The sequence below is a fragment of the Eleutherodactylus coqui genome, chromosome 10 (genome assembly GCF_035609145.1).
Source record: "Eleutherodactylus coqui strain aEleCoq1 chromosome 10, aEleCoq1.hap1, whole genome shotgun sequence".
Taxonomy (NCBI): domain Eukaryota; kingdom Metazoa; phylum Chordata; class Amphibia; order Anura; family Eleutherodactylidae; genus Eleutherodactylus; species Eleutherodactylus coqui.
Genome location: NC_089846.1, coordinates 131,579,580 through 131,593,547, shown reverse-complemented (window position 1 = coordinate 131,593,547; position 13,968 = coordinate 131,579,580). Strand labels below are relative to the sequence as shown.

At 44.2% G+C, this 13,968-nt stretch overlaps 1 protein-coding gene across 6 annotated transcripts in view; it reads right to left on the bottom strand.

Moving 5' to 3' along the window:
* Positions 1-13,968, bottom strand: part of MBNL3 (muscleblind like splicing regulator 3) — a 152,092-nt gene that overhangs the window by 18,544 nt on the left and 119,580 nt on the right. For 2 of the 6 annotated variants that reach the window (XM_066581852.1, XM_066581853.1), the window contains exons 7-9: positions 10,822-10,916; positions 5,340-5,407; positions 385-447 (exon numbers count right to left, since the gene is read on the bottom strand). The exons of 1 other annotated variant lie outside the window; for it this stretch is intronic. In XM_066581852.1, coding sequence (XP_066437949.1) covers positions 432-447; positions 5,340-5,407; positions 10,822-10,916 — 179 coding nt within the window. In that variant the 3' untranslated portion in view covers positions 385-431. The remainder of the gene's footprint in view (positions 1-384; positions 448-5,339; positions 5,408-10,821; positions 10,917-13,968) is intronic. 3 more of the 6 variants (XM_066581854.1, XM_066581856.1, XM_066581857.1) reach the window with 3 other exon arrangements.

The following is a 13,968-nucleotide window of genomic DNA, read 5'->3' as shown; positions in this document are numbered from 1 at the left end:
AGTCCGATTTTTGTGGGCCGCAAGGACTTCAGCGATGGGCACCACAGGAACCAGGAAGCGGGTGAGTATAAAAAAATCACCCGTCTCCCTGTCACCTCCCTGAATAGCACCATAAGTTAGTTTACGATGCTTTAGGCAGGTGACGGGTTCACGTTAAGCGTTGACGTTTGCAGAACTCATAGAAGCCCCTGCAGGATTTATTTTAAAGAATTAATAAGAAACGTGAAACATTTTTACTGCAAAGCGTCAGTGGAGCCGTCACTATTATGTGGCTGCATGTGAATAGTGTCATTAGTTTGGGCCACGGATTATCTTAATTACAATTTAAAGGTCTACTCTGAAGTTTTATATAGATTTATGTCCGATGTTCTCAAAATTCCTCACCAGCAATAATACACTTGTTTATGCCCCATTCCATATTTTGAAGTTGTTCACCCCCACCAAGAACTGTAATTTAAAGGGAAAGTTACAGAATTATTAAGATTGTAGGTTATTGATTATATGCAATCTACATTGAATAAATCAGTACTCCTTTAAAGAGAACTTTTCATGTCCTTTATATGGTCTTTACTGTGAGCAATGTAAAGTAGTGACAGCCATGCCAATTTCAGTGGTCTATCTCTTAGGGTGGCTTCACAAATAAAAATAAATAAATCTTGGTATTTGTATAGCGCCAACTTATTCCGCAGCGCTTTCAGGTAATTTTTTATTTATTACCCCCCACCAAGCTGGGTACTCATTTTACCGACCTCGGAAGGATGGAAGGCTGAGTCTACCTTGAGCCGGCTACCTGAATCACACAGGAATTGAACTTGCAACCTCCAGGTCGTGAGCAAGAGCTTACACTCTGCGCCACACGAGGCTCACATAAGCCTCACAAGAGCATGTGCGCATGCGTATATAGGTGCATACATAGGTGCGCACCTCTGTACGTGCAAAAACACGCGTGTATGCAGGTGCGCATTGTCTTCAATGGAGCCACGGCTGCTGCCGGCTTCTCCATTGAAGACAATGGTCTGCCGGCACCCCTTAATTGTATTTCAGGGAAGAGCTTTAAAAGTAAGCTCTTCCCTGAAAAACAACCATTTTAGTGTAAAAAATAAAATAAAATAAAATTATATATATATATATACACACACACACTTACCTGTCCACTGCTGATGTGTACCCCACAAGGATGAAGAACACATCTGACACATGTGGCAGATGTTATCTTCATCCCTGCGGGGAATAAAGAATTCCCTGCTGCACCTGTCTTGCCTTCATTCATTCAGCAAGAGCTGCCTGTGATTGGCTGAGTGCCTCAGCAAATCACAAGCAGCTCTTTCAGCAGGCAGGGATTTAAAATCCCTGCCTGCTCAAAGAACTGCATTACAGAGCCGGGGACAGCGCAGAGAAGACGTGGCTGAGCCCCGGCAGCTGAAGGAAGGTGAGTATGCTTTTTTTTCTTTTTTTTTTTACACTACTTTGCCTTGTTTTTCAGGGAAGGGCTTATATGTAAAGGCCTGCCCTGAAAAACAATTACGGGGTGTGCGCAGCAGGATCCTCTAGCGCAGCTGTCATCTGTGACAGCTGCGGTAAGGAATTCTTTATTCCCCGCAGGAATAAAGAATTCCTTCGCTGCATCTGTCACATCTGTCACGCATGTCTTATCTCTGCAGGCACATGCCTGTAAGGCATGGACATGTGCACAGACCATAGAAAGTGCATTGGTTCTAATCGACGTGTTTTTTTGTGCGCGCGTATGCACAAAAACACGCTCGTGTGAAGCCACCCTTATGGAGTAATGTACAATGGTTTTTAAAGGGTTGTACCAGAATTACAAGCCATGTGGATAGAGGATAACTTGCTGATCGGTGGGAGTCTCACTGTTGAAACTCCTACCGATTCCGAAAACAGGGGTCCTGTTTCCCCTTCACTGCAGGATTACTGCACCTTCTGCAGTGCAGAAGTCAAATAAATGGAGCGACTGTCAAGCAAGAGCGACTGTCAAGCAAGGGCACCTACGCTCTATTTATTTTCAATGGGATTGCTGAGCGCAAGCGCTCGGTTATTTCTGTCAGCTCTGTTGTAATGAATGGAGCACCAAAAGCAAATGCTTGGCCGGCACTCCATTCAGTGTGATATCACTGCAGGTGAGAGAGGCATTTCCATAGGGATGAGAACAGGACAACATGGGACCCTTGTTCCCAAGATTGGTGGGTGTCTCCGCAGAGAGGGGATAACTTCTTATTCTGGTACAACCCTGTTAAGAACTTACTACTTGCTTCTGCAGCTCCCTGCAAGAGATGAGACCCTTTTATTCAAGTAGCTCCACCCACCATCTCCGATTGGCAGTTCTCAGTATGCGGTGTAATAGCTACAAAACTGTCAATCAGGCAGGGTGAGTAGGGCTAGCAGCACCTCATGAATAAACTGGACTTATTTCATGATGGGAGCTGCAGTAACTGCTGGAATCAGCATGCCTGTCCCGACTTTATGCTGCAGAACATAAAGTATGTGAGAGGGTCCCTGTAAAGTATTAGGGAAGAATTGGATGAAATTAAAAAAAAGAAAAGAAAAATGGCTGCCCTCAGTTTAGGGATAGCATCGGTGATGTCATAGCGGTCTGACCGATTGTACTCCCTACTTTTAAATCATTATTAATAAGGGAGGGGTGGTGTCCTCAGATGTCTGTAATTAAGCATGTAAGTGTTTTGCATTGTTAACATTTTCAAGTATATCCAAATGACCACTATTTCTTTCCAAGGGCTTTGCTTGTATTAGACGGATTTCCCTTAAAAGGGTTGTCTGAAATGAATGATTTTTTCTTCTAATTGTAGAAAATGTTTAAAAAACCCATAGAAACACAACATGACTATACTCACCAGTTCAATCCCCTGCCAGTCCGGTCATCTTCGCCAGTCTGGGTTTACACAAGTGTTGACCCTCCTATATGCCCTCATCACCACTGCAGCCACCCACTAGTCTCAGTGGTCTTATGCTGTACACCTCTAAGGCCAACGACTGGCTGCAGCAGTCCGGTGGGTACTGAATATTGGCAAGCCATCACTACCATCATGTAAACCAAGACCAGCGGGATAACTGGAATGGCAGTGCTGATTTATCTGGTGAGTTAATGCTTCTTTTTAGAACTTTTTTATATCTATCCAGACCGCCCCTTTAAGATTATGTCAAATGCTAGGGAATATTGCAAATAACAGAGCTACACATGCAGACTTATTTTAATTGGGAGAAGATCGTGAGATGCTGACAGTCACCAATGGTGGAACATGGGGTCAGGCAATCCATAGTCCTCCCATCCCAGATCTCTGCCAATCAGGGCTGCCTAGCTGCCCTCATATGTACTAGATCATTGTCTATGCCCATAAAAAAGTGTGGATTTTCCCAACTTTTATATGTCTGTCTGTCTTGAGGGGATCAATACACTATAATAAAACATGTTATTGGCCCTGATTATCCATATAAAGTGACCCTCCAGTGCTGGAGAAATAAAGAAGGCCAGACAGCTCCTCTGACTACCAGTGCATTAATATACATCATCGGTGTAAGACACTACACACTGCTTTGATTGGCCAGTGCTGCCCATGTGAGCAGCACTGGCCAATCAGAGCAGCATACGGTGTCGTAGACTACCCATGCATAGTAATGCCCAGTGTGCATCAGGTAGTCAGAGAAGCAGTGCGGCCATCTTTGTTTGTCTATGACCGGCGGATCACTTTAACAAAGCTTCAGTCGAAGGCAATAATAATAATGTATTTCAGCTTAATACAATTTCAACCTTTTAAACAGCCTAAAGGCTTTTTTGGACCGGCCGATTATCGGAAGCGAACATTTATGTGCCCAGCTATTTGCCATGTCAATGTGCCCACGATCAGCCAACGAACACCCTCATTGGTCGCTGGTCAGATCTTTAATGCAGACATAAAAACACTTGGTCATTGGCAGCACATCTCTCCGTATAAACTGTATGACGATCAACGATTGTTCTCCCCATACCAGCGATCCGCTGCATATAAATTGCAGTAACAAGTTAACGGCAGAATATCTGCCCGTGTAAAATCAAATTAAAGGGATTGCCTGATTACCAGACAACAACCCTTTAACCCTTTGCAATCCAATTTTGAATTCAGATTTTCCTAGGGAGCTTTCTCTTTCTGCCATTATACAATGTCACCATCTGCTGGCTAGAGCCAGTACTGCGGTATGGGACATGCTGGAGAGGCCTCCGACAATAGAGCTGGTAGTAATCTACAGTAAGAATACCCTGCCGGATGTCTTCCGACATCGGAGCTGCACAGCCTACAATGAGAATGTCTTTAGACATCAGACAGTGGATTGGAAAGGGTTAATAGAGCTATCTGTAGTAAAATAATAAACAGAGCTATACTTACGCCTCCACATGGATCCAGCATTGCAGTCCTGCTGTGATCCCGGTGTTTGTTGTGACAGCGGCCGTCACGTGACCGCTACAGCCAAACAGAAGCTGCACTTCACATTCCCAAACTCTTGGCAGTAGAATGAGTGATCATGCTGCAGTCAACAAACACCGGGACCACAGCGGGACTGCAGCCCTGGATCCCCACGGGGAGTATACCTCTGTTTATTATTTTACTACAGGCATCTCTATTAAAGGGACCAGGCAACCCCTTTAACATCCACCTATTCACATATTCCCATTCGTTTAACACCATTAGTAATTGACCATTATGCATGCGACACATTGTATATACTCAAGTCTACAAGCTACACAAGATTCATTTTCTGTAATAAGCCTCTCTACTTCTTAATACTGTAAGAATGCGCTTTCTTTCTAGCATATACAGAAGACCTTTCAGACCAAACATGGGATAGAATCTCAATAAACACATCTACACGGTCAAATAGTTTGCATTCCGGATATTGACCTTTACAGATAAAACTTGGTTTCCACATATAACAAATTATGTTTAGAAGAAATAAAAAAAAAAAAAACACATCTGGAATCTAGCAAACAGGTCCATCTAACATGGAAAGCAACACAAAGCAACATATTATGGAAGCAACGTTTTGATACAATCAGCATATTAACCTCTTGCATCCTGGAAGCCAATCATTGCAATGGTAAAGAGCAATGCAGCATAAACCCCTCGAAGCTGTGTTATCTAATGGTAACACTGATGTAGCCTGACCTTTTTTTTGCTCAATGCATCTTATTACATAATAGCCTCCATCATCCAATATATAATAAATCTCCATACCGGAGTGCTATGTCATTAATTGTATGAGTAGTCCCATAAAATGCTTTCAAATATAAGAAATCAGTTAATACGTTAATGTTAAGATGAAAACCAACTTACTGTTCTATTGGTAAGATCTGTGATACATACATGCTGTTATTCAGTTCATCTAGTGAAAATTGGGACATCTACAGTGGAAAAGATTTCAAATTAAAAGGTTTTTCTGGAGAGAATGCTATTTATGATTGCCGTAAATGGTGGTGAATGGAAAACTGGTCTGTGATCACCAAGTCACAGCCGTGTGTTTCCTGCGTGAGGGGATTCTAGGATATGGAATAAGCATTTATTTGGCTTGTGCATGAGTGGTTATTGACCCTAAATATATATATATATTCGTCTAGGTTAGGTTGGGTCTATTTGCCAAGGTTAAGTACTTGGTTGCAGGATACTTTGCTCTATACTTGGTCCAGTACTTGGCAGCGGGCAGTACTCTACAGAACACAAGGCTGATATATAGCATTTTGGTTGATATACATAGGGAGAAAAAAAATATATTAGATTTCTGTTTATAGGTTAAATGCACAATTTCCAGAGCTATACAAAACGTTAGACCAGGCTTGCATGACAGATTTGCTGCAGCAGCATCATGAGCAATATTGGTGAGGGCAAATTTATGACATTCCTATATAGATCTCTATAGACATTGGCTTAAGACCTTGTTCAAACAGTGCAGTTCTAGTGCAGTTTTTGCTAGTGCTCCATTTGTCTATTTCTGCTTCTGTTGCGGTTTTACTGTATACAAGGGAGTATGTCAAGAGAAATAAGCCTACTAAACGCCTCACAGCACTTTGTAGGGCGTTTAGACGCGTGGGCACATACCTTGGCATTCATAGCGCTTTGATTGTACAGAGAGGAAAAAAAGTTTATTCTGATATGCTGCTTTGCAAGTTTCAGGCCCAGCAAATGCTTCAGGCTTCACTGGTAAATGCTGACCGGCACCTTCCGTTTGGCCTTGACTAATGAGATAGCCTTGGAGCAGAATTATTCCGCCATAATGCACTGCAAGAAGCAGAGCTGCGGAATTCTAATTGGGGATTTGGATGCAGAATTGCAGGCAGATTTAAGCCATTTTCAATTCCACATCAAAATCTGCAAGTAGGCTGGGGATTGTGGTGCGGAATTTACCGTGTGTTGTGGCGCTTCTTCCAGGCTAATCCTACTAGTGTGAAAAGTCCCTTAAGGGAGCTTTCATATGGGCAGAATTAGCCCGCATTCTTGGCTTAAAACACTTCTACCACACTTGCGGGTCTACCGGCAGATTTTGATAAAGAATTAATTTTAAGCCATTTTTAGGGCCTCATGTCCACGGGGAAATTAAGAATTAAAATCCGCAGCGTTTTTCCCGCATGCGGATCCGCGCCCCATAGGGATGCATTAGACACCCGCAGGTAGTTAAATACCTGCGGATGTCATTTTTCCCGTAAGGCGCGGGTCCCACGTGCAGGAAAAAATCCGAACATGCTCCATTTTAGTGCGGGTCTCCCGCGGGGACGGCTCCTGCAGGCTTCTATTGAAGCCTATGGAAGCCGTCCGGATCCGCGGGTGACCCTCGCCTGAATTAAACTCACCTGCTCCCGATGGTACGGGTCTTCCCTTCTTCGCGGCCTGATCTTCCTTCTTCGCAGATCCGGCTGCGAAGAAGGGAAGACCCGCACTGTCCGCAGCAGGTGAGTTTATTCTTATTTTAATGCCTCATGTCCGCGGGGCAGGAGGGACCCACAACTAGCGGGCCTGATTTTCCCCGTGGACATGAGGCCTTAATCTGCTCCTCTGGAATCCTGCATACCTGCTGATTTTGGTGCATCTTGCTGAAATATTCGGCACATGTGAAAGGTCCCTAAGGAGCGCAAGATGTGGTGCAAAATCTGCAAACTTCCTGTGGATTTTAATGTGGGATTGAAAAAGACTAAAATCTGCCTGAAATTCCACATGAAAATCTGCAGTTAGCCCTATTGATTTTGGTGCTGAATTCCGCAGCTCCGAGTCTTGCAGTGCGTCCTGGCGGACCTTTCACATGGGCAGAATTAGCGCACATTATACAACTGAAGATGCTGTAAATTCCGCACCAAATCCTCAAGTCTCCCTTCGAATTTTGATGCAGAATTGAAAGTAGCCTTAGGCTGGATTCACATGGGCTAAATTCCACTAACGCCATATGCAGCATTCAAATTTGTTGCGGATGTCCCGCAGCAGAACATACATGTCCAGTAGGTTCCGTGTGGATGTACTGTCTATGGAACCTGTCATGGCCTTTCAGCCCCATAAACTAAGTTCAAGGAACAAGATGTCTCGGGGAAGGTGTTGAATGCTCCCTGGGTATCCCATTCCTGCTCTGTCCCTCCGAAGTCCGTACACGCCAGCAGAGGGACTCTTTTCAGTCCGCTCTGTGCGCACTCTTCTAAAAAGATGAATGGGAAAGTACATGCACAGAGAAGACTGAAAAGAGTCTTACTGCTGGTGTGCACGGACTTCAAGGGGAGCAAAAACAGGGCAAACGAGGAGTATAAAACACAGCTCCCCGGTCACCCCGATACCTGACCCTTGAGCCCCATAATGTAGGTTATGGGGTTCAAAGGTCATGACCGGTTCCCTTTAAAGTCACCCTCGGGTTTCAGTCCCGGGACAGGAGGGGAAGGGGAATATAATACCTGCAGTTCTTCTGTGCCAGCTCTCCAATCTACCTATTTTGGACCCTTTTTTTGCCATCCAAGATGGCTTCAGCAATTTTTGTGGCTACCTAATGCACACTGTGCACTGTTCTCTGATTGGTCAGTGCTGACCACATGAGCAGGTCTGGCCAATCAGAGAGCAAGTGTAGTGTATTGGTAGTCAAACACTACAAATGCTCTGTGGGGATTAGGTAGTTTGAATATTGTGTCATCCAGCTTGTTGGGCTGCAAACAGGACCAGGAACTAGCAGATTGTACATTGCACCCCAACCCCTCCTGAAAATGGAGGGTTGCTTTAAGGATAGTGACACACTAGCATATGCTCAGGACTGTACATATGTTCCACAGACAGCACACGGCTCTATTATAGCCTATCAATGTGGAACTCGCAGTTACGCTAATGTGCTACTAAAAAGTAACTCTCCGAATTAAACTTTTCAAAAGAAGTCTTCAGCTTATGAAAAAATTGAATTGCTGTATAAATATAAAGTTAAACAATATTCTGCGTGTTTTAATTCCTCACCTTTTACAAGATTCCTGCATACCATCATTGAATGAGAACATTCTTGTTACACTCACAAGCTGCAAACCCCGTACATAGGCCTGTCCTGAGGAGTAGTGGATACAGCCTAGGCAATGCTCTGTGAGATAAATACATCAGTATGGGTGTTTGAAACATTGCATCAGTCTGGATTTAGCTCACAGAGCATTGCCTATACTGGATACAATATTGTATCCGGTTCTTTGAGAGCAGAATTAGTCGCGGACTCGGAATGCAAACTTAAATGTTCTCGTTTACTGACAGCAAACACATCTTGCTAATTGTGAGGAATTGTAACGTCGTTTCAGAATTACCATTTCTACAGTGATTAATCTTTAGTTCTACAAAACTGGAAACCCCTAAACATTTCATTTATACTTTCCTTCCGTTTAGAAATTACTCCTGGCTTTGGTAAAAAAAAACAAAACTGCACCTTAAAAAAAGGGGTTGTACCAGTATAAACTTTTATCACCTATTTTACTGCAACCCCCACAGTGAGGAGGAGATTCAGTGGAGTGGTGGTCACGCATGCACGGGGCTACTCCATTCATTTACAATTGGACTGCGGAGATAGACAAGCTTAAAGGGGTTCTGTCATTAGAATAAAACAATTCAATACTCACCTATTCCTCCCCCGTCAGTCTTCTTACTGAATCTTCTCCTGGCTCCTCCAGCCCCCCGGGTCACCTCGCCGCAAGCCGGCCGTGTCCTCTTCTTCCTGTTATGGAGCGTCCATTCGGCATTCTCCTTCCAGCAGGTCAGTGTATGCTATATTACTAGTGATGTAGTGTTCACTGCCTAGCAGGGAATGCTGATCTACTGCTGAGACTGCTCATGCGCACCATCTCGCTGTAATAGTATATGAACACTCCCAGTGAGTCAGCGCGCATGCACAGTCTCGGCAATAGCTCGGTGGTGAACACTATGTCACTAGGGGCGTAGGGTACATTGACCTGCAGGAAGGAGAATGCCAAACGGGCGCTCCATAACAGGAAGAAGAGGATCCGGATGGCTGGAAGTGACATGACCCCGGGGGGGCTGCAGGAGCCAGGAGAAGATCGGCAAGGAGAAGATGTGGTAAGAAGACTGCCTGGGGAGGAATAGCTAAGTATTGAGTTCTTTTTTCTAATGACAGACTCCTTTAAGCATTTAGCTATTTCCAGTCAACCCCAATGCATGCGCGTACATCACTCTGTTCAATCTGACGTCACTGCGGACGAGAGAAGCATCTCCGCAGTGATGAGAACAGGGGGACACAGGTCCCCCATTCTTAGGACCATTGGGGATCTCAAGTGGTAAGACCCCATCGATCAGACTTTGATGGAAAAAAAGTGAATTCCGGTACAACCCCTTTAATGCACCGTGTGAACAAGGCCTACCGTTGGTTTTAGACTGTCCGTACCTTTAATACCGCACAGACATGTAATCATTCCAGAAGCCTTTCAGAGAACGTCATGCATTTTTTTGGCTATATGAGATATTAGCGCAGTTCTTAATTGCAAAATAATGGCTTACATGTAAACAGATTCTAATAGGATTACAATCTCAGCAAATAGACGCCTACTGAAGACATGCAAGCCTCACATGAGTTACATCATGATGTTCCGCTTAATGGCAGAAGCAGGGCATGTTATCCTAGGTTAGTTATTGTGTATGTAAAACTGTGTCCAGCGGACTCATAAATGGTATTTCATGAGTTGATATGTTCTATAGGACTATTATGGTATCTCTATAGTGTTTAGTGTGTCGGAGCCTCAACTATATAGTAGAATGACATCACATGGCCACTGAATCTGTGATGCAAGACTATTGCATGTAAAAGCCCCTTCTCTTGGTTTTTCTATTGCACTCAGCAGAAAGAACTGTCATAAGCATCAAATATATACACCTCCGGACAAGTCAGGCTGCTTTCACACCGGCGTTAGGGTCAGTTCAGGTTTTCCGTTTTTCTACCCCATTTTTGGTGGAACTGAAAAAAAAAAACGGAAAAATTCGGATCCGTTTTTTTCCCCCATTGATTTCAAGGGGAGTTAAAAAAAAACGGAAAGACTTCGGTTTGCTTCTGTTCCATTTTTTGTAGGACAGAATAGCGTTATTTTTCGCCCTAACACGGGTGTGAGAGCGGCCTTACGGAAACGTTAACCCTTAGTGATGGAAGTGTTATTTCTTGGTATAGATATACATAAATCAGTCAACAATCAGTAAATATCTCTACAATGATGAAATCTCGCCCATTGCTTGTCGCCACCTATCCGCAAGGTGCATATAATACGCTATTTGTACATAATGCCAGGATTCTACATGTGAAATAAAGCTATGTAAAGGGCCAAACCTGATTGGCTGTAGCTGTTGCAGCGAAGGGCACGCTGGTGGCAGGTGTTGTTGCTGCAGACACAGTGGTGGGCGTAGCACCGTGCATCATGGGTACTTTTCAGGAGGGAACCATGGAAGCGACATACAGGAGGGTGGAGGGTTAATGGTAACCATAGCAACACATGGTGGATTTTGGAGGAGCGTGGTAGGTATCACAGCAGCAAGCCATGTGACATCACCATGAAGGTTACACCGGGAGCAGCATGCAATCACAGTGCAAAGCAAGACAGCGTTATCGAAAAAAAAAAGAAAAAAAAAAACAAAAAAAGAGAAAAAAGGGAAAAGCTAATTATAATTAAGGAAACTAAAACATTTTCAAACACAATACAAGTATAAGCACATATATATGTGTCAATGCTACCACGAGATACAGTACATGACTACCCTGAGAACACAGCATTCTATAAACATGGAGGCGTAACGTGAAGCTTCTGGGCCCCAATGCAAAATCTGTAACAGGGCCCCCAGCTATAATGCTTTATTCATAGTACTGGGCTCCCTATATGGAGAAGAGAGGCCTTATGGGCCCCTTAAGGCTCCTGGGCCCGGGTTCACCCGCCTGGTAGTAGCTGCATCCAACGGTCCAAGGTAAAACCTATGGGCATTGTGATTATTGTAAAGAAGGCCTGGGATACTTGGGATTGTCCAGTCATTGCCAAACAATAGCTTCCAGCATAGGCTGTGATTGGCTGAGTGGTCGCGTGTACAATGTATGGCAGCTGACCACCCATTGGCTTCATCTGGGTTCTGACCGGCGGGCACCGGAGCTCCAAGGCCGGACAGTAAGTCGCTGGAGTAGGAGAATATCGTTATCATTTAGGCAGGTACATTTTTTATTAAAAGTCCTGGAAAACCCCTTTAAACTGTTATTATTAAGAGTGTGGCGATTATGGAGAACGCCTTAAATTATTTAATAATGTCAACCTAGTCATTATTTATTGGACACATTCGTATTTTATGATACTACTGCTACTTTATATATCATTTCCTTTGGTTCCAAGTAGATCTTGGTGGTTTGACCTCTTTGGAGGGTGCAGTGACTGTGCTTAAAGGGTTTTCCAGGACTAAACCATGGATGGTCTATCCTCAGGATATATTATCAATAGTTGGTTGAAGGGAGTACGCCACTCAGGATCCCCACCGATCAGCTGATTGAAGAGGCTGCGGTGCTTGGGTGAACTTTTTGTCCTCTTCTCAGGCCTGTGAGATCACGTTCATACTGTTCATGGCCTGAGAGCAGCTCAGTCCCATTCAAGTAAGTAGAACGGAGCTGCAATACCAAGCACGGTCACTATACAATGTACAGCGCTGTGCCTGGTATGGACTGAAGTAATAGCGGCTCTCAGCTATCCTGAAGTAAGGCCATCAATAGTTTAGTGCTGGAAAACCCCTTTAATATAGAACATACAGGCAAAAACTCAACATATTACCTCAACAGGTGGATCGTAACCTTAAGCGACAGCTAAGAGCTATGAAAATTTCAGATCTTTAGTCTTTAAAAATCTACAGTCTAGTGCTGAGCGAACCGAACCGGTAAAACCCTGTCTGGGGTAGAACTTTGCAAAAAGTTTGGTTTAGCACAAACTAGAACTGAGCTTTTAGCAAAGGGTTCTGCTGGTTTGGTTTGCTCCATACTGGTCCTGAACACTGCAGTCCACTGTCGAAGGGCCATAAAATCGCTGTATAGCGCTCTCCGACTGTTAGGCAAAACTTTTATGGGTGTTAGGGCTCTACACCAGTTTTAGGGATTCTGGTGAACTTCTGATTCGGTTTGAACTAATTCAACCGAACCAAACTTTTTGGAATAGTTGGGTGAACGAGCTGAACTGAACTCTTCAACGGTTCACTCATCACTACTACAGTCCCTAAACATTTTATCTATACACAGTGGTGACAATTCTCAGATACCCTATAGTAACGCGGTTCCTATGCCTTAGGTGAGGCAATGCCTTGTTGTTAGAGATGAGCGAACGTACTCGTTTAGGGCGATTTCGCAATCGAGCACCGCTTTTTTCGAGAAACTGACTACTCGGGCGAAAAGATTCGGGGGACGGCGTGGTGGAGCCGGGGGTAGCAGTGGGGAACAGGGGGGAGCTCTTTCTCTCTCTCCCCCCACTCCCCTCTGCAACCCCCCGCTCACCCCCGGCGCCCCCCGAATCTTTTCGCCCGAGTAGTCAGTTACTCGAAAAAAGCGGTGCTCGAGTGCGAAATCACCCGAACCGAGTACGCTCGCTCATCTCTACTTGTTGTAAATCCCTTCTATTTATTCTGTCCTTTCACATCCCCTCCCCTGCAGCTATCTGTATGTAAAGTAGCGACAGTCAACGCTTGTACAATTATGGAATGCATCGACCATATTAGTCTTATCTTACGTATTTCTAGACTTCCCTACTGAATGGATTTATCTTAGTCTGCTTCGAGTAGTGGAAGACATCCAGCTCTATAGCGTCTTGACTATAAAATACGGCCCTGGGGCTGACAGTGCGATCATACTAGTTCTTCACAAATGTCATAAACCAACTAGACAGAAAAATCCAATAAAGTTCTTTACAGAATATCATGAAGTATAAGCAAGCAGCAGCAAAGGAAGCGCTTACCTGAACAAGATTCCTGTCGTAGGCTGGGAACATACTTGCGTATTTCGGCTCCGTGTTTGTGTCCGTAGTACCGAAGTGTGTCCCGGCCTAACCGCGGCTCTCCTGAACAGAACTCTGAGTATCTACATCATACTATAATACTTAGATTGCGGGTTAGAAGACTTGAATCTAAGCCTCAAAGAATGATGTAGATACTCGGAGTAATGTATGATACTCAGGGTTCGGTTCTGGAGACCCGCGGTCAGGTTGGGACACACTTCGATATTACGGACACAAACATGGACCAGCAATATGCAGGAGTGCTCCCACCTTATTGTTAGCATTATACTTGGAATGGTTCTGTAAATGGGGTTCTGTTGGTAAATGCTGCTTCTACCTATATTATTCACCTTCTACTAGGGAAGTTCCTATTCCATGCACTTTATGCACATTGCATGATTTTAGCCCCCATGACATCTGAGGATGGATGAGCTGACTGAGGACTTGTAAGCCGATGCATCCAAGAATCC